Source organism: Melanostigma gelatinosum, assembly GCF_949748355.1.
Source record: "Melanostigma gelatinosum genome assembly, chromosome: 8".
NCBI lineage: Eukaryota > Metazoa > Chordata > Actinopteri > Perciformes > Zoarcidae > Melanostigma > Melanostigma gelatinosum.
Window position 1 is genome coordinate 19,820,277 of NC_136641.1, and position 26,293 is coordinate 19,846,569.

The 26,293-nt window shown below is 40.3% G+C and overlaps 2 protein-coding genes and 1 long non-coding RNA gene across 3 annotated transcripts; 1 reads left to right on the top strand and 2 right to left on the bottom strand.

Annotated features, from left to right (window-relative positions):
* Window positions 1–6,735: 6,735 nt before the first annotated feature.
* On the bottom strand, window positions 6,736–16,936 carry bcas1 (brain enriched myelin associated protein 1). The gene is made up of 14 exons (XM_079274374.1): window positions 16,863–16,936; window positions 13,565–13,714; window positions 12,633–12,689; window positions 12,194–12,229; window positions 11,674–11,880; window positions 11,483–11,560; window positions 10,496–10,561; window positions 10,275–10,316; window positions 10,071–10,136; window positions 9,770–9,805; window positions 8,863–8,979; window positions 8,679–8,759; window positions 8,165–8,362; window positions 6,736–7,643 (listed from the first exon to the last, which is right to left on the bottom strand). The coding sequence occupies exons 2-14, from the start codon at window positions 13,583–13,585 to the stop codon at window positions 7,638–7,640; spliced, it is 1,011 nt and encodes a 336-aa protein (XP_079130500.1). The 5' UTR covers window positions 13,586–13,714; window positions 16,863–16,936; the 3' UTR covers window positions 6,736–7,637.
* A 1,544-nt stretch (window positions 16,937–18,480) lies between these two features.
* LOC306780950 lies at window positions 18,481–19,190 on the bottom strand. Its single transcript, XR_013772171.1, has 3 exons — window positions 19,095–19,190; window positions 18,832–18,923; window positions 18,481–18,555 (listed from the first exon to the last, which is right to left on the bottom strand). It is a non-coding gene; the product is annotated as an uncharacterized lncRNA (long non-coding RNA).
* A 2,591-nt stretch (window positions 19,191–21,781) lies between these two features.
* Window positions 21,782–26,063, top strand: pfdn4 (prefoldin subunit 4). Its single transcript, XM_079274252.1, has 4 exons — window positions 21,782–21,866; window positions 22,793–22,900; window positions 23,554–23,694; window positions 25,426–26,063. Exons 1-4 carry the CDS (start codon window positions 21,837–21,839, stop codon window positions 25,555–25,557), a joined length of 411 nt encoding a protein of 136 aa, XP_079130378.1. The 5' UTR covers window positions 21,782–21,836; the 3' UTR covers window positions 25,558–26,063.
* The last annotated feature ends 230 nt before the right edge of the window (window positions 26,064–26,293 follow it).

A 26,293-nucleotide genomic window follows, 5' to 3' on the forward strand; every position in this document is an offset into this window, starting at 1 on the left:
TGTCCTCTGAAGGTGGAACAACAACAACGCTGTACACTCGGTCCAGATGAGGAACCTGGAAACAGTGGGGGTAAAAAAAAATGTGTTTTTAGGCTTTGAACATCAGGTAGCTGCTACCTAATACAGATACAAATCTGTAAATTTTAACAGATACAAATCTGTTAAAAATACACCACGCCAGAAAACAGGAAATGTATCTTTTTTAGCAATCAACTGCATAGACAACTCATTTCCTCTCTGTACAGGCCATTAATAAAACAAAGACAATAAACAATGTTGTTCTTACTCACCAGCACATGGTGCATTTAAATATGCGTTTGTTCAAAACTAAATTAATTTGTAAGCTACGTTGTTTACAGTAACAGTCAATATTAAAACGTTAAACAACTCACGGCAGTTGAATAGAAAGTATTCAAATACCACAAAATGTAACGTTTACTGTATTATTCAGCATTTGGCACAATACCTTTTAACTTCACCACAGTCTTGTGTTCAAAGATCACACCCTAAGTCTCAGGACTATTACATGGACTTTGTTTGATCGGCACAAACAATAGACAGCCGACACCTAACATATAAACCTGTTTGGATGTTATACTGGCCTACAATCCTCAGCTGACTCACACAGTTACATGCCATGCTCCAGACATATACCAGTTTTGTTTTACTTTTGTTTTGTGACCACTGGGACTACCTCCTTGTGGTCTCAGTATGAATGTATAATATCATAAACTATCACACTGGTTAGTTTGATTGGCACAAGGGTGGAGTGACTGGACCAAGTTCAAAGGCTTACGGCCCAGAAAAATGAAAGACTGACTACAAAGCATATAAAAAAAAACACTGTAGAGTCACAATATTTATGCATTCTTTTGTTTTACATTTACCCAAATACATTACAGTGTTAAGGCTGAGCAATGTAGTTATTCCCCTCAATAATATAACCCACTTCTACTACTTATTGCTTAACTTTGCTATAATTAGTTTGTCTTAATAAACTTCATTTAATCCAGGTGAGCACATGCAACATGCCGATAATGACTGAGCGTGGTTCGTTTGCAGCGTTAACGTTAGCCACTTTGTTATTCAAGACCAGCTCTCTGTACAATTAACGTTAGTTTGCACGTGAGGTGTGAGGTTTGGGGGTTGTAGCTTTGTTAACTTCACTAAAGTCAATGCGGCTTTTTTTAAACGGAGTGGTTATTACATGTCTATCTGTGTATAATAAGCACAACACGAGGAACTGGGTGTTACTTCGAACAGTCATATCGTGTTTGCTGGCGTTAAACCGATGGTTTCAAGTCACAAGATTCATTTTAAGTAACGTTCCATGAACCTCAACTACAAAAACACGTTTCCGAGAGCGATATAACGTTCATTTCACGGCAACACAATTGCTTCAAACAATAACCACACGTTTCTGCGTGTACTTACGTTGCTGCTTATTGATTTGTTGGAACGCCAAGATTAAAGTGAAGTAACTTAACAACACGGTAACGTTAACTCCTTTAAGTCCACACTCGCATTTCTAACGACACTAACGGCAGCTTTAACTCGCACGTTCGGTTGTCTCGACTTCGACCAAACTGTAGAAACTCACCAAACAATACCTTCCAACTGACAGTTTCCGGATAATTAATGGCACTGATACTACGGGCGAGCGAAGCAGTTTGTGTTGAGTTGCTTCTTCATTTCGCTCACACAAACACAAAAACGCGTTTTTGCAGGAGGTGCACAGCTCACCTATTCAATTGTTTGAATGTTAATCATATTTTGTTCTACTTGGCGAGTCCTCACTGTGCAGCTGTTGAATTCTGACGCGCGCTCTCTCTCTCTCCAGCGATTCTCAAGAGGGAAGATGGAGCGCGTGCACGACAACCCCCCCCTCCCAAAAAAAAACCACAGGGCAGTCACGTGGTCGCGAATAACAGATAAAAGGATTTACGCATTGTGTTGGTACACGGCAATAAAAAAAGCAACACTTGCATTTATATGAACACGTATCCTAAAATATGTTTTTATGACATGTTTTTAAGAGCCGTTTACTTACCAGATACGTCAACAGGTTTGACAGTCTTTGGCATTGAATCACTGTCGTGTGTTTTTAAACACCCAGGTTACAATTCCATAACATCACACAATCTAACATTTTTTTCTTTCTGTGTTTACTTCACTGACGTTGGACTCGCCTATATAATAACGCGCATTAAATGCTACTTTAATACATGTAAAGTGTCCCAATGCTGATTAGAGCCAGAGGCTACACAACAACAACAACTGTTTCTGATGTAGTCCCAATGCTGCACTCCACCTACCTTTAAAGAAGTAGCCCTTCTTCTACGCTCTCACGTCATGCATCAGCTACCATGTGGAGATGGGGGAGGGGTGCCTCAAACTTTTCACAGTTACATGAGGTTTTTTTTTTTTGTTGTTGTCGTTGAAGCAGAAGCAGGTTGGTTGACTCATGAGGAAATTCAAGCTTCTTCCCATTTATAAAACGTGCAAAAATAACTCAAAGCAGGCCAGTTTTATATGCAATCTGCATTTGATGAATCCATATACTCAATGCAAAATGTGTAATGTTTGAACTTGTAAAAAGGGGGATGCTTTCTCCTGTTAAAATAGGACATGTCCAAACTTATAACACTATATTATATTAATCCTAATGATACTGCTAAATGATGAACAATGGAGAGTAACTGTTTGGTTCTTTAAGAAGAATACACTGAGAAAATGAAATAAAGACCATCATCTACAGTAGCACACTGGCTAATGTGAAGTTGACTAACAGCCCCTCCTCCACCCTGAAACCCTTCCAAAGAGACACCAGGCGTTGGTGGTAACTTAAATCCATACATTGTGCAATCAATGAGGATATTCAGTAGACTTTAGGGTACACTCACTATTGAGACACAAACACCCTCCTATCCGCGAGGACGCAATGTCTGAAAAAAAAAAACTTTATCAGTAACCACTTCCAGCTAAGGAACAGTGAACAAAGAACAAACCCGTCTCTCAGACGAGGCTGGGTTGTTGCCTTATCCTCCCTCTAGACTGTTTTGCCAATATATTAAAAGTTGCCTTGAAACCCTTGTTAACAAACAGGTCAAACCAATCCAGTGTTCTCTATGTAAGGAAATCACAAGTAGATTTGCAGGTTTGACAAGCAGACTTCACTAAATGCAGTAATAAATGGGCTTATTGTGTACGTGCCAGATACCAAAAAAGAGACTTTATGCCTATCGCATGTTAGCTAATATTGTACATATAGTGAAAACAATTTCAATGTGTATTTCATCTGATTAAATCTTGGCCTGAATAAGCCATGTCTTCTCTGAGGACCTGCAGTGCAAACTAAAACAGCCTTTTGGTGTTTAAGACTCAACATGTTCTGCCCTAAATTAAAACATTTTCTTCTTTAGGTATTCTTGCCTCACCCTGAGATCCTGTTACACAAACAAGTCTAGGATGTTAATCAAAGGCACCACATGTGACACATATCGAGGGCTCCCGCTCATTTCCTATTGTTCTGTGGCCACAAAGGCTCTGTGAAAGGCTATCAATCTGGAGGAACAGTCTGATGCCTCAGAATGATGAAATTACCAGGAGATGTTATAGCCTATCATAAAAAAAAACCTCTATATGGAGGTGGTGGTAGTTTGTGTTTAACCAGACAGATCTTCTCTGGATGGCAATTGCATCATCAATTATATATCGCAATTTATTAATCAGCCTTCATTTTATGACAGCAACAGGTACGCAAACATTGTTTACTCTTACCTGATTTAATTAACTTTGTCATTTAGTTTGACTTTATGCTAATGCATTTCTCCTCCACAGTGTTGCTCTCGCTCTTTGATACAGATTGTATCTCTCAACAGCAACAAAAAGACACACACGTATGCATTCAAACCGAACGCAGTTCACTTTAATTGGAGATAAAGAGAAGAAAAAAACCAAAATGCTTGAATGAATGATTATGTGACAGACAGCCTGATAGGAGCTGGATCAGCGAATGGGGGAAAGGCTGCGGTGGGGCTTCTTTTTGTCTTGGTGTGTCAGGAGCAGCTGACTGGATTGTTCTCTTCCAGATTCACAGCCTGCCTTCTTGCATAATCCTGGTGTCGCTCCTGAGAGACACTGATAATATATCATCTCCTTTCTCATTCCTGTGTTTATTCAGTGCAAACCAGCTGTTGTGTTTTTGATCATCGGGGAAATTTCATCACCTAAAGCATTCCTTTTGTTTGAGGTCTTCACATGTTTGAAATATGTTGGCCTCTTTCCTGAGGACAAGTTGAGAGAAAGGGTGAAAGTACAATGTATAACCGTGTTTGACTGAAAGTCTTTATTCCATTATGACCCATATGGACATATCGTTATTCATATAAAACAAAACAAAAACAGCAAATAATACAATGAAGAAGAAACTTATATTAATAAACAAATGAGCAAAATACGTTTACTCTGGTCAATATTCAAAAATTACTTCACCATTATAATTTTAACAAACATGGCAAGAATGCTTCACCTCAGTTTAGACAGATTTTCTCTGTGCACAGGGTTAAAATATGACATTTTCCAAAACAAGATCAGTCCAAACTGTCTGTAGTTACGACACAACTATTTCATCATGCCCATCCTAAAGATGCATATCCATAAGTCTAAGGTCAACCCTAAAATCGTTTGTGTTCTGGAGTGATATCTCCACCATGATACGCATTCATGAAGAATGAACTTCCATCAGAAATCCATTTTGACCAATATTTACCATCGTCACACTGTTTCTGTAGCAGCACAGTAAATTATGTTTTGAGCACCAGTCATCTTAGAACTCTGTGTGGTTTATATCTCCCCAGTGCAACAGGCTGCAACACATTCTTCACGGACAACATACCAAGTACAAAAAAGAAAAATGGAAGCTTTTAGTCTCAATCTTTTTTTATTTATTTTGTATCAACACACAGCTGACCATATCATCTTTCAGTGGCGGTTAAGACATGATCACATCACTGATTTGATTATCAAGCAAACGTTCCAACACACAACACTGAATAACAGTGACGTTTCAGCCATTCATAGCATTTACATTATCAAACTACAGACACCTTTTGTCTCTCCAGCAGGGTGTAACATTCCACTGAAAAGACCCCCCAAAAACAAACCCTAAAAGTCACTTGAGAGCATCTGCATTAGAATACCTCCCCAGCACACACACACACACACACACACACACACCCGGCCTGTAGGAGTTGCTGATTCACCCTCGGTTAGAGTGACTGACACTGGCCTGTAGAAGATCACTACCATTCATTTGTTCAGAATCTGCGATTACTGTCTTTCCCCCACTGGTCCCCGGAGTTGTTTCACCCGAATGTTTCCTCACGGAACAGATCCGTTTACTAGCGAGCAGTGCCGTGATGCACATTAGTGCTGACAGCAGGCCTCCTGTCAGGCCTCCCTGCCCACTGTTCCCTTGTTCGGCCCCCCCCCCCCTCCTAGTTTGGTGCATTCACACAGTCGCATCCATTGTCCCGGGATGAACTGCAGCAACATGGTGGTCAAGCAGATCTCTTGCAGTGTGTACAATCTTTATGCACTGTTAAATCCACACCTGTAACCGTTTCAATAAGACACCCAGCTCCACTCTGTGATCGCACACAGAAGGGATTGACCAGATTATACAGAAAAGCCTTCCCTTCAAACAATCTCAAATCTGGCGTACTGCGTGTAGGGACATGCAGCTGTTTCTTCTGCGGAAAAAGGTTGAGTGAATGTCCTAATACCAGCATGAAAACATCAAGGAAGTGGTGGTGAGATGCATTGTGGGTACTATAAAGTTTTTAATTTGAAGAGAATGGTAATAAGTGGTGATTTTATGTATAGCGATGAGCACATACCAGCGATACTGTCACACATTCCTTTTAGTTTGAAACATCCACAGGGGACAAGACTGACAACGGACCACATGTCTTACACTGTGCAGGCAATACCTCACTTTTTCTCCTTACGTGCCATGGCAATTACTTTGATGTACAATTTAAAATGATCACAACGATTACAGAGGGTAATGCAAGAAGAGTGCGTCTCATTGATAATAAAGGAGCAGCGTGAGTTATGCCTTCAGGGGCCACGACTCATCACTTAATGGCGGCTGAATGGTGGGTCTCAGACATTACTATCTAAAACACATCCTTCCAAAGACTGCACACTGTCTTATCCATCATAGGAATTACATCATAAATGGTAATAGAATATTTGAGGGCCTCCTTTACCTGAAACATACAATTCCTTAGCTCTTGTTTTACATCTTTTATCTCTAAGGTGTCTCATGGACTCTAAATGTAAATTAGTATTCCATAGTGACGTACAGCAGCCATCTCTCGGGCTGTCAGAGTTACAAATGACGGTCTGCTCTGCGGTCAGTTTTCTTTTTTTACGTCAGTTAACTGTCACTCGTTTGTCCGCCAACAAAATAGACACATAGTATGACATGAGTAAGGCTGATAGTATTTTCCTCTACACCCAACATAGCGAGGTGGGACTCATGTGTCACGCCCTATTAGCTCACAAGTTTAGTGCTTTAATAAGTTGTGTGCATTCAAATAATTTGGACAGCTGTCATTTGTGATTTTTGCCAAACTTGCTGAGCCGGATATCTATGTCGATGTTGCAACACACGGTTATTGTTGATTCGGTTTCTCTGTTGCAGTTCACATGGATGAAGAACAAATGAATGGTGAACATATTTATTCATTTTGAGAAAGCTGAAGTTACACACACATGCATACTTACATGTCGGCAAACAAAAGCATGATATTAATTGCACATAATGCCAAACACAAGTGATTGACGCGAAAAAGACTTCCATTAAATTACAAAGAGCTGCAATCAAATGAAAAGCGAATCAACTGTGATTCACCACTACTACAAAACGTACCGCAAGGACACATTTGCACGACAACCTTTTTCCACCTCAGATGCATTTTTTTAGACTTACAGTCAGTTCCCCTCACAACAATAAAGATAAATGACTGTTAACTTGTATACATAGCAAAGTTAAGGAAATCTGTAAGTGCAGTTTGTTATACTAATAAGCTCCTATTATTCGCTCTTTTCAGAGCTGTTAATGTTAATGCAATGTAGATTTAAGTGTAATGCTATTTTGTATGAAGCCCTGCGCTGCCACAGCTGTGTGATTTCTTTTTGGTGTGAACTGTGAAAATAGAACTCAATATTGCTATCCTTCACAAGGCATTTACATGACCCCAAAAAAATATTTATAGATATATATATATATCTCAACGACCTCACCTTTGACCATTTCAAATCACCACTTGTTCAACTACCTGCTGTGCGTCTTTCTCACAACATGCTTTTGCCATTCCAGTCACTTTTTCTTGCATATTGTAACTTCTCAACAGAAAACAAAAAATGGAGTTAAAGCAAATCAGTAAGCGTTGAAAGGGAAAGGAGACAGAGAGAGACAGACATAAAGATTGAGTGAGAGCAGGAAAGAGAGGGCGCGTCTGTACAGGGACCCTTCACTGTTGGTTTTGGTTTCATTTGGCCTTCTCAGCTGCTGGAGCAACACTGGCTGGCTCTGTCTGGACCCCGGCATCTGTCGAGTTACGTTTCTAACCCTGAAATTTAAATAGGAAAAAAATGATCATTCCAACATCTACTGTACTAATCTGTTCTTTAAAGACCCATGTGATCCATGCCAAATCTGAACACATACACAACCCATCAGCTATTTATCTGCATTTGATTTAAGTCTCCTGTCGAAGCATTCCTCTTGATGCTGTAGTTGTGGGGGAACATTCTTAACTTGAGGGCTTTGTTTTTGGTTTGTATTTTTATAGCACCTCCTCATTTTCTCACTTGTATCGTTTCATTAAAATAAACTGCTTGCAACACTGCGTGGAATACGAGTCCCTCTGATTCAAGTCAAATGTATTAACTGGAAGTTATTAAAACCAAAGTGGGCACAAATATTCACAAATTCAAAAAAAAAAGGGCCAACACCTTCAGTTACTCAATGAGTTGCTGCTGCCATCTCGTGGCGATAAAGCTACAACATATTTGCAATGCGCAGGGCCATTCGAGGCTAAATCTGAATTAACAATCAGCAACGTCTAGGGAAACGTGACGCTCTCCTTACCAGAGTTTTAAAGAAGCTCTTCTTCTCCACTTTTTTGGGCGCATTGGCTGCATCTCCTTCAGCTTGGGCGGCCGCTGAAGCCGGTTTGTTATCGACAGCCGCCTCTGATGACTTGGCTGCTGCTTTGGGGTCCTCCTTGGCTTTGGCGGTCCCTGCGGCTGCAGCTGGGGCAGGGGTCGCCTTCTTGGGATCATCAGCCTGAAAGTGTTGCGGCGCATAATTAAAAACTGAATTATTCCAGTCCTAGAGCATGTGCTCTGCTCGTTATGATCAGATGTAACATTTTAAGTGACATTAAGATGTGCCCGCTGTTAGGATCCAGTGTGTCTTAGTGACTGCAACATTATGAGGGATGTTTAGAAGCACTGGTGTGATTTTTAAATATAATAACAAATGGAGAAAAATGCCTCTGCCAAAAAAGTTGTTTTAGAGCAGTTTTAATACCAGATGTATTCATGTAATGACTCTGGTTAACAATGCATCTATTCTCCTGAGGTAACTTCACTGTATTTACCTCTCCAGTTGTTCCCATGAGGAGCCGAACTCCACTTGTGGAGGCTGCCTGGACTTTTGTGGTCATGTGGTCTAACAGTTCCTCAAATTCACATGAACGTGTTACTTTATGTTCAGTAATCCCACCACAATTTATACTCAGAGATTTTAAAAACCCATGAAGGCTTACGTGAACAGGTCCTTACTTTAGGCCTGAAGAGAGAAAAGCGAGATAGTGTTTTCTTTAGTTCCTTAACAGGCGGTGGCGGTTCTGGCTTTGCTGCGGCATCCAAAGTGTCATCTTTTGAAAAATCCACCTTCTTCTATCAAAACGGCAGAGAAGAAAATACGTATGAGGTATTTACGCATTTAAAGGCAGGACCAGGATTGAAGCTGACAGAGTAAGGGCAGCAGCTGCCACCTGTGAAGTGAAAGAAGAGGTAAAAGGGGAGGAAGAGTCCAGGCAGGATCAGAGCAGAAAAGGAGGCAGAAAAATCTGATATGAACCAGTCCCTGTAAGCGAAGAAGCCCGCAACATCATGCACAAAAGTGTTATTGTCTGGAAGGGGAAAAAAGACAAGAAAATAGGAAAGGGAATGTCTCCACTGAAGATTCCTCCTTTGAATGAATAGTTTGACACATTGGGAAGAAAAGGTTATTTGCTTTCTTGCCAATTGATGAGAAGATTTATACCATGTTTAATACCTTTTATATACTGTATGATGCAGGAGATGGTTAGCTTAGCTTGACATAAAGAATGGAAACAGCTGGAAACAACTTGCCTGTCTGTGTAAAAGTAAGGAAATTGTACTGTTCAACAAGATAAATTATATTTTCTTTGTTAATCTAACAAAATGAAAGTGGAAAGTAAAAAGAATATATAACGTGTTAATTAGTGAGCTTTAAAGCTGCCAATCGGCGGATCTTGTTACCCTCGGACAGAGCCGTGCTGTTAGCCAGACTAGCTGTTTCAAGCCTTTATGCTAAGCTATAAGCTAACCGGCTGCTATGCCTCATACATAACATACACAGATGAGAGTGTTCTTCTCATCGAACTCTCGGCAAGAAAGCATATAAGCGTACATCCCAAAATGTTGAACTTCCTTCATTTACCTCAGCTTCTACCACAGGTGGTACCTCTTCCACCATCTGCAGGAAAGGAACATTATTTGTCTTCCCATCAATTGAAATGCAGATACAAAAAACTGGTGATGAAAATGGATAAAATCCTTTAAAAACATGATAAAATAATGATTGCAAATGCCAAATTGCATGTGTGTTGACTGACAATAAATGAAAGATTATTTTTGGTTCACATAATATTTGGTACATCTGGTACAACATCATGTCAGAGGTGCATGCAGAGCAAAGCAAATTAAGATGTAATATTCCCGAGCCCTTTCTGCTGATATACCTGCTCTTCTACAACTGGCTGTGCCACCTGCTCTGCTGTGTCTTGGGGTTCAACATTATCTTCACTCTGAGCAGATAAAAAGGAATAAGAACATGCCAATTTTCTTTTTGCAATTTAGAACATGGTGATGTGATTTAATCAGAGGATTATTCCACTCCCTAAAAAAGACCAAACCCCAACATTAAGAACTCTCCTTTGATTTACCTTGACTTCCACACTTGGCTCTGGCAGTTTCACTGGTGTCTCCTGCAGAGCAAAGCTATACTTTTTTTTATTCTGAAGAGATGCAAAATTAAGATGGACACATGCAAATGCTGTCATTTACTGTATCTGGTTTGTGTGTTGTGACTACAGCTGTAACTAATTGTAAGATGTAAGAATACCCTGAATACATCTGAGAAGACTGAGCATGCTCTCCAGTTTACCTGTACTTCTACAACTGGTTGTACCTCTACTTCTACTGCTGGCTGTGGTGGAGCATCCTTGTTTGTCTGCAGGACAGTGAGGGAATTCGTATTGTTAGTAAAAGCCAACAAAACAGAAAAGGAAATGTCTTAGTTATGAAAAGCCTCATATGTTAGCGTGACAACGAATGCTGACTAATATGAACTGGTTAAAGGACTAATTTCACATTTTGGGAAATGTTTATATTTCGTCGAAAGTTGGATGAGCAGGTCAAGCCAGGAGGTGATATACTTAGCTTAGCATAAACACTGGAAGCAAAGGGAAACAGCTAGCCTGGCTAGTACACAAATAGCCTACCAGCGCCTGTGAAGTACCCTAAATACACTGTAACTTGTTCGTTTGATTTGGTCAAAAATTGAAGTGGAAAAATGACAAGTTGTTTTGCCTGGCAAACTCAATGTGACAGACAAATGACTTAACAGCACAAACCAAACAAACAATGTGTTTATAAGTGAGCTTTGTGCTGAGCTAAGCTAATTGTCTCTTGATTCCAGCTCAATACTTAGCTGACAGAAATGAGAGTGGCATTGATCCTCTCATCTAACGCTTGGCAAGTAAGCAAGATAAGTGTATTTCCCAAAATGGCAAATCATTTTTAATTCAATGACTCACCAATGCAAGTTAAATTTTGGGAATATAATGTATCATGGAAATATGGACTGTGGTAGAAACAGATAACATGAGGCTTTTTTTTTTTTTTACAGCGAAACCTTTTGACCGAAGTCCCGCTATTACTATTATTACATGTCTAGCTGCAGACTACAACACAAACCGGATTTGTCTGGATTAGGTTCAAAGCACGTACAACCTTACACAATGGCAGCAGGTTCCAGTTTGGAAACAGCAAATTGTTCAGTTTCTGCCACCTCCAGACAAACCAGCTCTTGTTCAGTTCGTAACAGGATGAGCCATGGTCAGTTTGAGATTATAATAATGTGCCACTGTACCACTGCTGCAGACTTGGCCGGGGCATTGGCTCCACTTGCTGAAGCCTTGCCTTTGGATGCCTTGACACCTAACAGTACCTCAAATTCACATACAGTATATTTCAGACGAAGTGGACCATGCACTTACTGAAAGTCTAAATGAATAACCACAACGATCTTGTCTTGCGAGCTCCAGTTTACTGTTCATTTACCTTTAAACCAAAGAATTTGCCGAGAGAATGTTTGGCTGATTTTCCTTTTGGGGACTCGGATTCCTTTGCACCAGCTTTTGGTTCTTCTTTTGGTGAGGGTTTGGCAGCTGGTTCTGCCTTGATTTCCATTTTCGGTGGCTCTGGAGGAGGTGGCGGTGGGATAGACATTCCTATGGCTGGTCCGGCCGGCCCAGATACTTGTGCGACCTGTTCAAGAGAGAGTTAAAGTAAAAGCTTTTGGAAAGGAAACTGTCCACACCTTTAACGGCAAATGCATTTTACACAATGACATTTTTAGGTGAGGTATGATAAGATAAATGCAAAGCAGTGATTCAATTCAGTTCAGCAACTAAGTATTCATCCAACATAAAGTATTAAAAAATGAATTAGTATGTACAATGCAGCGTTAGAAAATAAAGCAGAGTTTCTGGAAGTAAACTGAATCCAACTATGTCCGGTAAACATATGCTTTCTAGGGAAATAAAAACTAATTAAAACACTTTATGGGCATTGCGCTCACAGTAGTGGTTGCCGCTGGTTGGTTCTCCTTCTGGGACTATTTGGCAACAGAAAAAAGGAAGCAGTTAGAGAAATAAACTTAAACCGAAGCAAAAAAAAAAGGCCTGCAAAAAAGCTTGTCTCTATAATTTGGGGAACCTATTGTTTTTTTGGGAATCAGAGGTAAAAATGTATGCCAGTTATGAAGCACAAACAGCCTTCAACACACAATCAATATACTGTCTGCAGAACTACCGTAGTCAAATAGTTAGCCCCTAAGATTACTGAGTTCACTGATTCGGCTTTGTCAACCAAACTAATCATGATATTAAACTGGATATTGAAAGAAAATCAAAGAAAATTAAAACTATTCTGAAGAATCCCTCGGTGGTACAGTCGCGATGAATTAATAACTGAACATGGTTTATATGTGATGTAATGCTTCATAAACATCTGGTCACCTGGTCTTTGGTGGCATCAGCAGTGCCTGTTTCCTTTTTGATTACTTTGACAGTCCCCTGTGTAACAAGGAAAGAACCATGAACTGTCTCCAATCACTTTTATTCCTGCCAGACATAAAAATAAGATGACAATGGCCACCTTCAAATGTTAAACATTAATTTCACATAGCTGGCAAGCTGCAGTGTAAAACAGAGTCAGTGTGACTACTGTAGCCGATGTAACAAGAACAGAAAAATAATTATTTTGCTTTCATGAATGCAGACATAGGCCTTTATGATAAGCTAACTGAGGGACACTGAGGTCCCCGACAGAGCACAGACAGTACATGCGCTGTCATTGTGACAGCCATTGTGCTCCGGAGATGGCGTAGGCCTTCCCTCGCTCTATCTTCACAAATCCCAACTCCCAACTGCACAGGCCTCCCTTGTGAGCTCACACTATGGGTTGAACAATAGGCCACCACATTCCCGCATGTTCAGAGACTTGATTAGCATGGGGCTAGTGCAATGGTAACTCTTTAAAACGGCTTGAATCCAAAAGACAGCACTATGAAGCGGAAATACAATAGCTGCTTGTTGTGGGCTTTTCCATCAGGCACCGTAATCATGACAGATTTTGTTATGGATACCTTTGCTGCCGTAAAAGTGGCTTTTTCATATACTTCAACAACTTACCGGTTAAATTAAACACAACATCTTCACTGTTTAATTTGTTATCGCCTTCTTTATCAGACAAATTACCAAATTTCTGCAGTAAAAATCAAAACACTCATTAACTTCATTTTTGTTGTTTGAGCAGCTGTTTGCCTTTTTTCACTTTTGACTAAAGCAATTCTTCAATATATTTCGTATCAAGCAGTCTAATTTTACAAGACATTAGAAATATTAAGTGCATATAAACCACACTTAATTTCTCAAATTGTGTCACTTACTAGTGTTTTGAAGAAGTTCATAACTGGACTCTTTTCTGGGTTACTGTCCTCTTGGTTTTCCACAGGTTGACTCTTCCCGTTGTCAGGCTCAGGAGCTTTTTCTCCCTCTGGACCCAAGACTAGAGACTCTGGCTTTAGGTTAGCTGTCTCCTACACACCATCTCAAATAATTAGCCTTTGAGATTTACGTTAGTGCAGCGTCGCTGATAATGCAAGCAGTGAGTGTCTTAATCGCAGCATTGAGATGGGAGTACACAATTCCAACCATGCCTCTGCCTACTCGGGGCATTGTCAACAATCAGCCTTTTATTAATGTGTGTCCCACCCCTCACTCATTGATATTCAACAATGTGTGAGAGTTTTGCCCTGACAAATGTCAGGAAACTCAAATACCTTGCTGTGTTATCTTTTAACTACAACACTGACTCTGATTTTAAGATCATTAGTAAATCTGCTCACTTCCACGTTCCTTCAGCGTCAACTGATTCAAATTTCATATTCCTTTCTTATACAAAGTTATTATTACCCTCATTTTTAAAGTATTATTTGTTACTTAACACCGACCAAAATACTGCAAATAGATCATGAACAAAATCCTGAATGATTAAGATGTTTTCATTTTTGATTTTATTGGAAAATGTTTCGGCACATGTGCTGATGATCTATAAACAACAGAGGCCCTTTGCATTATGATAAAACACACATCATTTTACAATCAAGTTACAATTACTACCACATGTCATTAAACAAATGATATCCTGGAGGCAGACCAATCAATTTCAAAACAAAAGTTCAGAGAATTCCTTCAACATTTCACTGCTGTTCTTGCTTCGGGGCTACATGAATAGTAACAGTAATACCGTACCCCAGTGAAGATAGAGTTGAACCACCAGGCCCATGTGTTGGTTCTTCAACAACTGATATACATGCGGACTGCAACCTGACAGCTAAAGCTTCCATGTCTGTTCTTGTGACACTTTGTGAGTCCGGTGTTGAATCTGTTGAGTTCACACTTGATTCATTCTCTGCCTCCTCTGAAGCCACAAAGTTACATTCAGCTGTAACAACATCTTCTGGAACGATTTCTTCCACAATCTGTTTCATAACTTCATCGACAAGGCTCGAACTCTCCTCCACTGGCTCCTCAGCAACAACATGATTGGAATCAGTTGGCACTTCGGCTGGGGCGACGTTCTCGTATTTGAGTTCCTCCTGGACTGAAACGCAAGGCTCAGGCTCTTCTGCGGCGTCCATCGGTGGCACATCTGCAGGTTCCTCACCTACGATTGTGGCAGCGTCCTCAACACTCTCTGGCACTGCTTCAATTTCATTTGACAACGCCCCTACAGCGTCTTCATTCGTCTCGTCAGCGACCGTCTCAACTTGCTCCTCTGGAATAGCAATGCTTGCTTCTTGTTCTCCAGAAAGGGCCGCATACTTTGTTGCAGTGCTCACCTCTTCTTCCACGAGGAAGCCATTATCCATGGCAGTCTCCTGAGGAGTGATGGTACTAGATTCAAATTCTCGAGAGAGGGCATTGATTGCTGCCTCCAGTATCAACTCAGCATCGACAAATACAGGACTTGGTTCTCCTTCTTCATATCGTTCTGCTCTCACATCAGCTTTCACATCTTCACCAGCCTCCGCCTTCTCATCTGCAGTACAATCTTCAGGAACAGACTCAGGCTTGACTGCATCCTCAACAGAGCTTAAAGTATCTTCAGTTAGCGCTTCAATGAGTGCAACAGCATCATCAGCAGTGACCTCTTCATGGGCAGATTCCACCTTAACTAGAAGTAGTGTCACAAGAGGGACAGAACGTTCCGCTCCAGGCACGTCTTGGTTTGCAGGTGTGGGATTAGGCTCCTCACAAACACCCTCAGAGATTTCCTTCATCAGCGTAGTTGCTGAGGAAGGAACGCCATTTGCTTCCTGGGCCTCAGGAGTGACGGCAGTAGACTGAGGTTCCGCTGTTTCAGTCAGCCCTACATCGACTGACATGTCTCCTGCTCCTTCACCATTGTCTTCAGTAATTACTTTATCTGCAACGATTTCATCTTCAATAATGAGTTCTTTTTGGTTAGAATCTGGTTCTGCAGCAATGTCACACCCAGTCATGCTCTCTTCTTCAGGATCATACTTTTTATTGTCAGTAGCTTCCACCCGTTCCGCTCTGAACCCTATATTCTCATACACAATAATCTTCATGACCACTTCCTCATTGATGACCACAGCTGCCTGGTTGTCAACGGGCTCCTCGTTTGCAGTTTCCTCAACAAGCTCCTCAGCAATGTCACAGGCCGACACATTCAGAGGATCTTCTTTACTTGCTGCGGTCTCCGTGTCGATTACTTCTTCAACCGGGCCCTCTGTATCGGTGGCTGTGTCGTCATCATCCTCACCAGTTTGAGTTGAAATATCTTCTTCAATTATTCTGTCTGTTTGTGTTGATATTTCAGCTTTTCGACGTGGACATTCAAAGTCCTCTCGGTGCACAGCGATGGTCACGGTGGCAGCTCCCTCTCCACTTGAGGTTGACTCCTTTATCATGAAAATTAACATTTGTGTTTGAGTAAAATACAGTTATTTTCATTATTCCGGGACAAAGACAACCATGTGCTTGATCACACTGAGACAGCAGAACAATTTTCTAAGGAATTGTTTTGTGATTACAGAAATGAATCTGTTGATGTACGACTTAAAGTACTTGACTGGCTAAATCTATGTGAGGCATGTTGGCATGCAGATTGTTCTATAGATTCGAAAACATAAAAAAAAAATAAGACTGGCATTATTCTATATTACCCTAAGTACCGGTATGAACAAAACCAACAATGCAGTCCCTTTACTCAATCAGGGCTAATTTTCCTGCCGTCCTATCTACAACACTTTTTGGCTGAAAAATATACAGTTACATTTTTAGGAAAGGGCTAAATCATTTTCTAAAAGTGCCGGGCACTGTTGTTTTTTAGGAAATGCTACTCAAACAGGAGTAAATACTGGATTTGTTGAGGACTTTTTCAGTCGTGGATAAACACACATTTGTCAGTAGGACAATGTATGTAGGAGTGAGTCAAAATAAAGTGCACTAATCCAAAATAAAGGAACATGTCACGCAGTGCAACAGTGTCACCATTTTTGTTTTTGATCATTTTGAACAACATTGCAGCCCTGTGGCACAGAGGAATAAGAAATATCAAGTTTTGGCAAAACTTGTTTTTCTGTCTTTTCATGAAATTAGTTGACAATGAGAAGAATACAGAATTTCACCTTTAAAAAAAAAACAAAGTGCACTCACTGTCTGTGGATCGCTGGCAGGAAGACTAACATCTTCATGATTTTCCTTGACGTCTTCTGTCAATAAGGAATAAGTTTCAAGGATTTGAGAAACAACTGCAGCATCTGATTCGACAATCACAAAATCATTTGATTCAGTGGCAAGGTTTAAAGAGAAAGGCTTGCTATTTTGATGGACTGTGGTCTCACCGGGAACTGCAAAAAAAGAAAGAAAAGAATCCATTATAAGAAAATGTGAAATAAATGGTTGGCCCACGGCACCAAATTTCAAAATATAAGATTTGATTCCAATGTTTGGAACCTGCAATAACCAAACTAGCACAAGAAAATAGTGTTGTTGTTTTTCATTTACAAATCAAAATATATTATAGTTCTTTAAATTGTCAAAATGTAACAAACTGGGACTAAATTTAGATTTCTGTAATGTGAAGTCCATGTTGCAATAATTCGTCTTATCGAATAATTACTCATGCGTGTACATCTGCTTTACCAAAGAAAGTCACAGCTGTCACCACTATTACATGTTAAGCTCTTTGCATACAACATTAAACTCATGCACGATATCTCCGCGTGCAATGCTCCATGAAGAAACATGGGCTAATTGACATCATTATCTCCAGCGTCAACATTAGCTCTTTGACAAAGTCAGGTCCCTATGGGAATCCTACAGCATAATTGTTACAGCAAAGACACACAACCACATCATGACAGGACAAATAGTGGCTCCTGACATCTGAGACTACGCCTATAGTTTACACTGGAAGCCTCAAGACAAAGGTCAGCTGTGAGTCACTGTGTTGACAGGGCCTTATAAAAGTCCAAAGGACTAACCCAACACACACACATGAAAAGGTCTGCTGATGTCCAGTATTTTACCACAGAGCAAGATACAATGAAACAGATAACAGAATAAAGATTAGCAAAAGACAAATCTTCTCTCATTTTTGGATTATCCTAGAGCAGGGGTCTTCAACCTTTTTCAGGCCAAGGACCCCCAAACTGATGGAGATGGAGCAGGGACCCCCGACTATATATATTGTATAAAATTGTGTTTTATATTAAATGGGCCTCGTGCCATGTATAAACATACCTCTTTATTGTGCATTCAATACTAAGCTATTCAAATGATAAACAGATTCATATGTTCATGTTTTTATTTTAAACGTGTACAAGGTACAGTGGGTAGGGTGGCCGTGCCACTGCCTTTGATAAACAGCTGATACCAATGCCAATATCAACATTGTCTGTCAATTGCATGATAATCATGCATACAAGCTATTCAAATTGATGTTTTCATTTTAAACATGAATCTAGAAACAAAAAATGAGTGATGGCCTATTAGTGCCACTGCCATGCATAAATATACCTGTTATTTTGCAAACAATACTGAGCTATTCAAACAATGGACAGATTCATGTTTAGAGAAAAATAAATATATATTATTATATTTTTATTGTCCAATCAACCAAAAAATTTCGCGGACCCCCTGTTGAAGACCTCTGTCCTAGAGTATACATTTTGCCACTATTGCACAGTTAAACATTATCATGTTTTACTTTTCAATTATTTAACTTAACGAGAAGAAATATAAAAAAAATAAGAATAATACTCGCGCACTCACCAGTAATCTCATGAGATGAGATGTTTGCAGCGCTGTCCTCCGCCTTTTCAAGCAGCCCAGGAATTGTCACAATCTATAAAAGATAATAAAGAAATATGGGCCTGTGTTAGCTCCACAGCTCATGAGACAGTATCTACAGAGGGTTCAAATTCAACAGAAACAGTGGTTTTGACTGAAAATGAACCTATGACCAATCCAGCATTTTTTTTTAAACTTGCGGCTTCACACCTTCGGTTCAAGAGGCAACTAGAATCAATTGTTCCATGTGAATCTCACCACTGATTTAGAGGCAGCAAAGTTATTTATACTGCAGGTATAGCCTTACAGCTTTGTTTTAGTAGAATATTACCTTGTTCAGCTGCTCAATGTTTATGGAGTGCTCGTTTCCCATGTTTCTGCCAGGAGAGACCTACAGACACAGGCTTTTTAACACAGACTCAACTGAAACAAAAAGGGAAACAAACAGAAATGTAGTTTTCTTATGTTGCAGAAACTAGCAAAAATACACGGGAAATAATGACCAATGTCTTTCTGAGTGATTAAATAATTTGTACATCTGTTCACACAGTAGTTTGGCATCTTCTTAACATCAGTGTCATTCATTTATCTTACCTTGTTACACCTCTGTAAGTCAAGCAAGTGATATCCTCCTTCAGGAAAATAAAGATGGAAAGTCTGTCACTCACACAGAGATGTTCTTCCTGCTCCTCTTCAACTGTGCACATAAGCGGTTGGTAACAGCCTATATACACAGTTGGTGTGCTTTGAAAATGGGTGGGACTGTTTTTAAGTCATCAATTGATTTCCTCCAGTGATAAGCCTCCAGTAAAAAGCCCATGTTGGTGCTTTTTAATAGGCTTATGTTAATCTCACTGTGAATTCTCTGCATTCACCCCAACATGATGACAATGTAGTTACACTCTAATCAATCACACTATGGTAATGCGGCACATTTTTGTTGACAAATGAGAAGTAACAGGATGTGTATTAAGGCCTGGCACATTTCCACACTCAAAACAAAAATAAATATCTTTGCTCTTACAACCCGGTTGTGAAGGGGACACTTTAAGCATGACGTGATTCAGGTCATTATGAGCAGTATCTTTTTCTTTATCTAAGTATAAAGTATTTCTTTCATATTATTTGAGAAAAGGCTTTTTGATTGGCAAAGAACAACTATCTGCTTCATTATTACAGTTAATCAAGAAACATAAAGAGCTCTGTAATGAAATCATCTGTCTTTAAAGACGTTCACATGGTCCTATTTAAATGTCTTTGAGGGCCTTTCAACACATCGATACAAACGGGCCTGTCTGAGACGACTTCACGGATCAAAGACAAACTGAATTTAGTCCATCAAGTGATTACTTCCTTCTTTTATTATTCTCATCATTTGGTTTGTTTACTACTTTTGAGAATAAATGTGCTGTGATCATGTTGACAAAAGCCTCTTTATGCAAATCAACCAAACGTGTCTGAGCATGTTTTGCCACAAACAACTGCAAAATAAAAATCTTAAAAAGAACTTCAAATGTGCAGTAGCCTATTTATTGAATTTATTATGACACGGCTTGGAATCCATGAACACAATGTCTCAATTGTAGCCTATGGCGTGCACATTGAGGTGGGAGTTGGATTCCCCTGTTCGGATTGTGCACTTTTGACTTCATTCAAGGCCCGCAGCCGAGAGACCTCAAGCAAAGTCTTCATGATGTACCAACGCATGGCAGCCTTCTAGTTTCAGTCGTCATGTTTCAGTGGCACTACACAACAAGAAGCTGCCTCATTAGAACTATAAAGATGTTGTCAAAACAATAGATCTCTCATGATACTGCCCGGTTGAAACATCATTTATCTATCTATGATGTGGTACACTTCCCATATCCTCTGCAGCTAGTTGAAATTGGATGAAATATAGTCTTACTGTGGTATAGCTTTGCAGGTGTATTCAGTAAATATTTGAACTTGGGTGCAGTACTGTTTGCTGTAGAGATACTAGAAAGCAGCAGTTCCGGTTGATAAAATAACTTGTTTGATATGTTTTTAGCACGTGTATTGGAGATGATTAATTACAAACCAAACAATACATTCTGCCCTATGGTGAAATTGATAAACGTGTCTTGTGTTTTATTAATTTATTTATAGAGCGCTTTTCACAGACATGACATCACAAAGTGCTTAACAGCAGAAATTTAAAAAACATAAAAAACCACAATGTGACCCTAGGGTCAATAAATTACAGACACAGAATAAAATAAAATAAAATTAAAAATTAAAATTAAAATAAGATAATAAAAATTAAAACATATTTTAAGAGCAGGTCTAGGACATGGGTTTTTACTCAAACGCCAGCCTAAAAAGGTGGGTTTTGAGCTGGTTCTTAAAAGTATTCACCGTATCTGCGAGGCGTAGGCGTAAATGAAGGGCCACGTTTGATGCCACAATATACGAGCCTACATTTTAACTTTGTAATCATCAAAGCACATATGCGATCGAGGAGAAACCAATATATGCTGTTAAATGGTGAAAAACAAGTAGAAACTGACGCCATCATCTACCTGCTGCAACGAGCTCAGTCGCACCTGGATGGAACCGGTGGCTCTGTGAGAATCACTTTCTTTGATTTCTCCAGTGCATTCAACACCATCCAACCAGTGCTGCTGAGTGAGAAGCTGCGGGTGGTGGGGGTGAACGCGTCCACCGTCTCCTGGATCACTGACTACCTCACAGGCAGACCACAGTTTGTCCGACTGGGCCGTGTGCTGTCTGATACTGGAGTCCAGTGATACTGGAGCCCCACAGGGAACTGTTCTGTCTCCCTTCCTGTCCACCTTGTACACCACTGACTTCCAGTACAACTCTGGGTCATGCCATCTGCAGAAGTTCTCTGATGACTCTGCAGTGGTCGGGTGTATAAGGGACGGACGGGGGGAGGAGTACAGGGCAGTAGTGGATGACTTTGTAGAGTGGGTCGGTATAAATCACCTGCGTCTGAACGTGGCCAAGACCAGAGCGATGGTGGTCGACTTCAGGAGGAAGATAACGGCTCCACAACCGGTGAAAGTTCTGAAAAGTTCTTGAGGAAACTTTGATCCTTCAACATGTGCAGCAAGATGCTGGAGATGTTCGACCAGTCTGTTGTGGCCAGTGCACTGTAACGTTACTTCGCCGTAGTCTGCTGGGGGAGCAGCATTGGAGCCGGAGACACCAACAGACTTAATAAACTGATTAAGAAGGGCGGCTCCATCATTGGCTGCAAACAAGACAATCTTTACCGCCATGCCGCCCCGCTAGGTGGCGGTATAGCCACATTGTTCGGTTTAGTGACACTGTCTTTGTGCAATCGAGGAAGCCATGATGGCAGCTACCATGAAGGGACCTGTAGTAAGTATTAAATAAAGATAATTGGATTTAGTCTTCGAGACACTCTGTTGCGGTCTCTTTTGAAGACTCATATGAAACAGTAGAGGTGTTTGTTGGGAAGAAAGCCACAATGGCTGCTGCCAGATATGTATTTAAAAACCGTCACACCCTCGTGTAGCTCATGTCAACGGTTGTAGTTAGCAGGCGTTAAGTGTTAGCTTGCTAGCTAACGCACCAGCTAGATATGTCATGTGTTTATGCAACCAATAGCCCTGATAATTCACCAGCATTAAGATAGTGGTGATAAGCAGCCAACCGCTGGCAGTGATATTTGGTAACGGTGACTGGCCACCAATCAAGATGTCGTCCACAGCTAGCTAGCATGCTAACCGTTACATTCATATTAATGCTAGCGAACCAACAGGGTTTGCCGTGTTGGTTTGACCGGTGTACGTTACCAGTGGGAGAAGTACTTTTAAATAACGTTAAAAGTAGCAATACCACAGTGTAGATGTAAGTTCTTCTAAAAATCCTGCATTCAAAGTTTTTAAATGAATTACGTTTTGTACGAGGATCAAAATATACTTTAGTCCCAAAAGTAAAGGTACTCATTATGCAGAGAGGCCCACTTAACAATAATGTAACATTAAATTATATATTGACTTTAAATTATTGATGCGTTTATGTGTACATCAATTAAATATTGCTGTTGTTCACAGTCGGACTAATTTTAACTTTTGTATACACAGCTAGCAATAATTTATTTGGTGTTCTCATATACATAATGCAGTGGCATAGAAGTATCAATTAGCAGAAAAGGGTATTCCTCAAGTAATGTACATTTACTTCAGAATTCCAATTTACTAGTTATTTAGTAAATTTACTGAGTAACTTTCCAACACTGACTCTTGCCACAGCTTTAACTTTTCTATCCTTTTTGTTTGCAGGCCGTTGAAGACGTGAATGTCACATTCGCAGACCAACAGAAGATCAATAAATTTGCCCGGAACACAAGTCGGATGACGGAGCTGAAAAATGAAATAGAAGCAAAGAAAGTAAGCACAGAGTGTGTTGTGAACATCACACACTCGGGGTTCACCATGTGGTCATGTATGTTTACAAAAATCATATTTCAAAATGAGTTGGACCATCATGGGGTTTAGGTTTAGTTGTGTTCAGTTCAGACCTGATACTGCGAGTCTGAACTGACATAAGAAACGTCCCGAACGCAGCAAAATAAATAAAGTACAGCCAGAGGGTAGGGTGGTCTCTGCAGATACACACACTGCCACCACTCCTAGTGGGTCATAAGTGTTGAGTGAGGGGGATTGTTTTTATCTAAACATTGTTTTTAAGGAAAACGCTGCATAATCTCCCTTTTTTAAAGGAGCTGTTCAATGAACTTAATGGCCGCTTTGGAGGCTGTAGTTTCTGGTCCTGTTCATTTGAATGTGGTTTACTGAGCAGTATTCCTAATAACTAGTCTACCCTCATGCCTACCTTGTCTACACCTCTTAAGTTGAACAAAGTACAGTCTTTAAAAACAGCCGTGAAGTTGAATCAACACTAATTCCACTGAAACTTAATTAGTTTGGATACGTTACAGTTAAGTGTGGTCTAAAAAGGTAGTGCAGCTGCTAAATTACTGATACTAATTTGTTAACGGCCCCAATTGCGACCGTAACGGTCTGCTGATGTCTCCCTTCAGAAATCGCTTCAGAACTTGCAGGATGCCAGCGATGACCTCATGATGTTAGACGACGACGCTCTATTGATCCCATATCAAATCGGCGATGTCTTTGTCAGTCACACCCAGGAAGAAACGCAAGAGCTGCTGGAGGCTGCAAAGGTAAGTTCTGTAACGTCAGACTTGTAATCATCAGTAAAATACCCTCATTAAGTCAAAGTCAGCAAGTTAAAGGACTATCGGGAGAATTCTTACAATGAGGACCGACGTAAAAAGTAAGTTGATGAGTAATTTGCCTCTAGTATGACCGTGACTAAAATTAGTTAACGCATATATTTTTTTACATTTCTCTCTTTAAACATGTTAACTTTCATCTTACTTAAAACAAGCAAATATCTGATCACAAACTGTTTTCTGTCCCATCCTGGCCAGTGAACGTTGTGTATGTATGACTTATGATTTCTTCATCATGATCATTTTTTATGTAATTGCTTTGACGCAAATGTACATCATGACCCATTCCATCGAAAGACAATGAAGCATTGCTCAGTGGCAAGTATTCTAGCAGCCTTTTATTTAAACTAATACATACAATCTGTGCTCCTGTACTGAGTTACATTGAATAATAAACACAAAAATTAGATTTTCGGACACTTCTGAAACCAGAAAATCCGTATGTTCAGATGAGTCACAGTTACAAAAATAAAAGTTCTCACATACTTCATGCGCACGCACAATATTCAATCTATTTTTGTTGTGCTTTGCTGCCTCTGCTGTTGTAGAGCGCTGTCACAATGGCCCGAAATAAAATAGTTGCGGTGTGCACAAAACCTATTTAAGCTCTCTCACTCTGCACGCGGTTTGACAAATGTGGCTGAAGTGTTGTACGTGATAACTTTTAGTGCCTTGTCAGACACCTGCATAATGCCTGTTCATTTGAATCACAAATACACAAAGATCACTCTGTAAATCTGTCGTTCAGTGTTATCCGCGATGCAGTGTGAAAACAGCTGTTTGGTCATACGCTCCCACGGGAAACAACGCCACAATGATGTTGCGTGTAAACCTTTGACACAATCTCCCAACATGGAATATCATTTTTGAGAAGCGGTTCAAAGCAGCGCTTGATATTGTTCTTGGGAGCAGAGCGTGGCTTCATCACAACCAGCTGTACAAAGGCAAGGCCTTGACCTTTTACGTTAGACCTTGTCCATCCCTCTGTCACGTCCAGGATCTCCATGTTCTGTCCTTGTATCTTGCTGCTGCTTCATCACATGACAAAAGCACACCGTGCCGGCCTGTATTCATCGACTTTGAGCATTTCGCTACAGACATTCGATGCCAAATGTGTTGAGAACCGCTCTCTTTTCAACCCGTTATGAGGGTTGTATTAACTCACCACGCGCGTTGGAGCTTTTGCCGGCGCAGGAACGTCTCCAACATCAGAAAACAATTTTTTTTTTTTTTTTTTTTCACCATATCTGAGGGAACGTTGGCTATGTGCCAGTTAAAAACACCTGATGATATGTCATGGTGGTGTTTTAATTTAGATGTTTTATTTAACGACCACCGCGGCCAGAGGCAATAGGTTTTCAGGTGGTCACTCCGTCCTCCCGGTCCATTCTTGTGATACCTCAGAAACACCACGAGCAGATTCCAGTTTATTTATGTGGCCCACTGGTTCAGAATAGCTGATTTAGTTCACATTTACGCACATCATTTTTGCGTTTTCTTTCCCCATCACATTTCCTCCTGTCTTCAGAATGTGTTTTTATTGAGTCGTCTCATAATTTATTGAAACCGATTTTTAATGGAAATGTCCATTGTTGCTCGCCTCGTGAGGGGAAGTTGCAGCGGTTTGTCGTGTAACTGGAGTTTCTGTTCTGTAATCAGGAAACCCTGGAGCAGGAGGTCAAAGGCCTCGAGGAACGAGTGTCAGCGATACTGCAAGTATTGGGTGATCTGAAGATCCAGCTCTATGCCAAGTTCGGTAACAACATTAACCTGGAGGCCGACGAAAGCTGAGCTGTGAAATGGACTTTGACAGCTGCCCCAGCACAGACTTTTTTTCATGCAGCTCTCGTATCAGATCCACAAAACATCAAGTAGGACTCGACATGAACGGCTTCCACTCGTAGCGCCTGGCTTTTGTTTTGCACCAATGTTGTATGATTCTTCGTTTTAGCTCAAACTAATTCAGGAGGATAACAAAGGGAAAGATTTGTAGATTAAATAAATGCACATCATTTCTAACGTAGTGTATTCGGTCCCTTAATTGACGTTCATGTTTTCTTTTACTTTCTGGATCAAACTAAAGTTAAAAAAAAAAAGAGAAACTAAACAGCTGTTCAGTATTTTAGCTTGTTTCATTTGTGAACTCACTCTCTGTTTGACTCTCCTGAAGGAAGAAATACATTGTCTCTGCACTGAGGGCTGATACCCTTAAACCTTTTCCCTCTGCTTGACCTTCAGCCCTGTCGTGGTTGTTGCCACATCAAATCAAGTTGATTAAATGAGTACCTGCTGTTACTGATCTACATGGTTGTTGTCTTTTACAAACTGCATAACATGAGAAGCTGAAATATTCTGAGCCAATGAATCCTCAATCATAAATGGAGTGACAGATACATCATCCAGCATTGTTTTAGAGGCTTGAGGTTTCTCTTAATCTGTGACTGTGTGTGTGTGTGTGTGTGTTTAGACCTCATTTAGCATAAACTGTGTGTCTGTGAAATGAAGGAGTTAAAGCCGGGCCATGAAA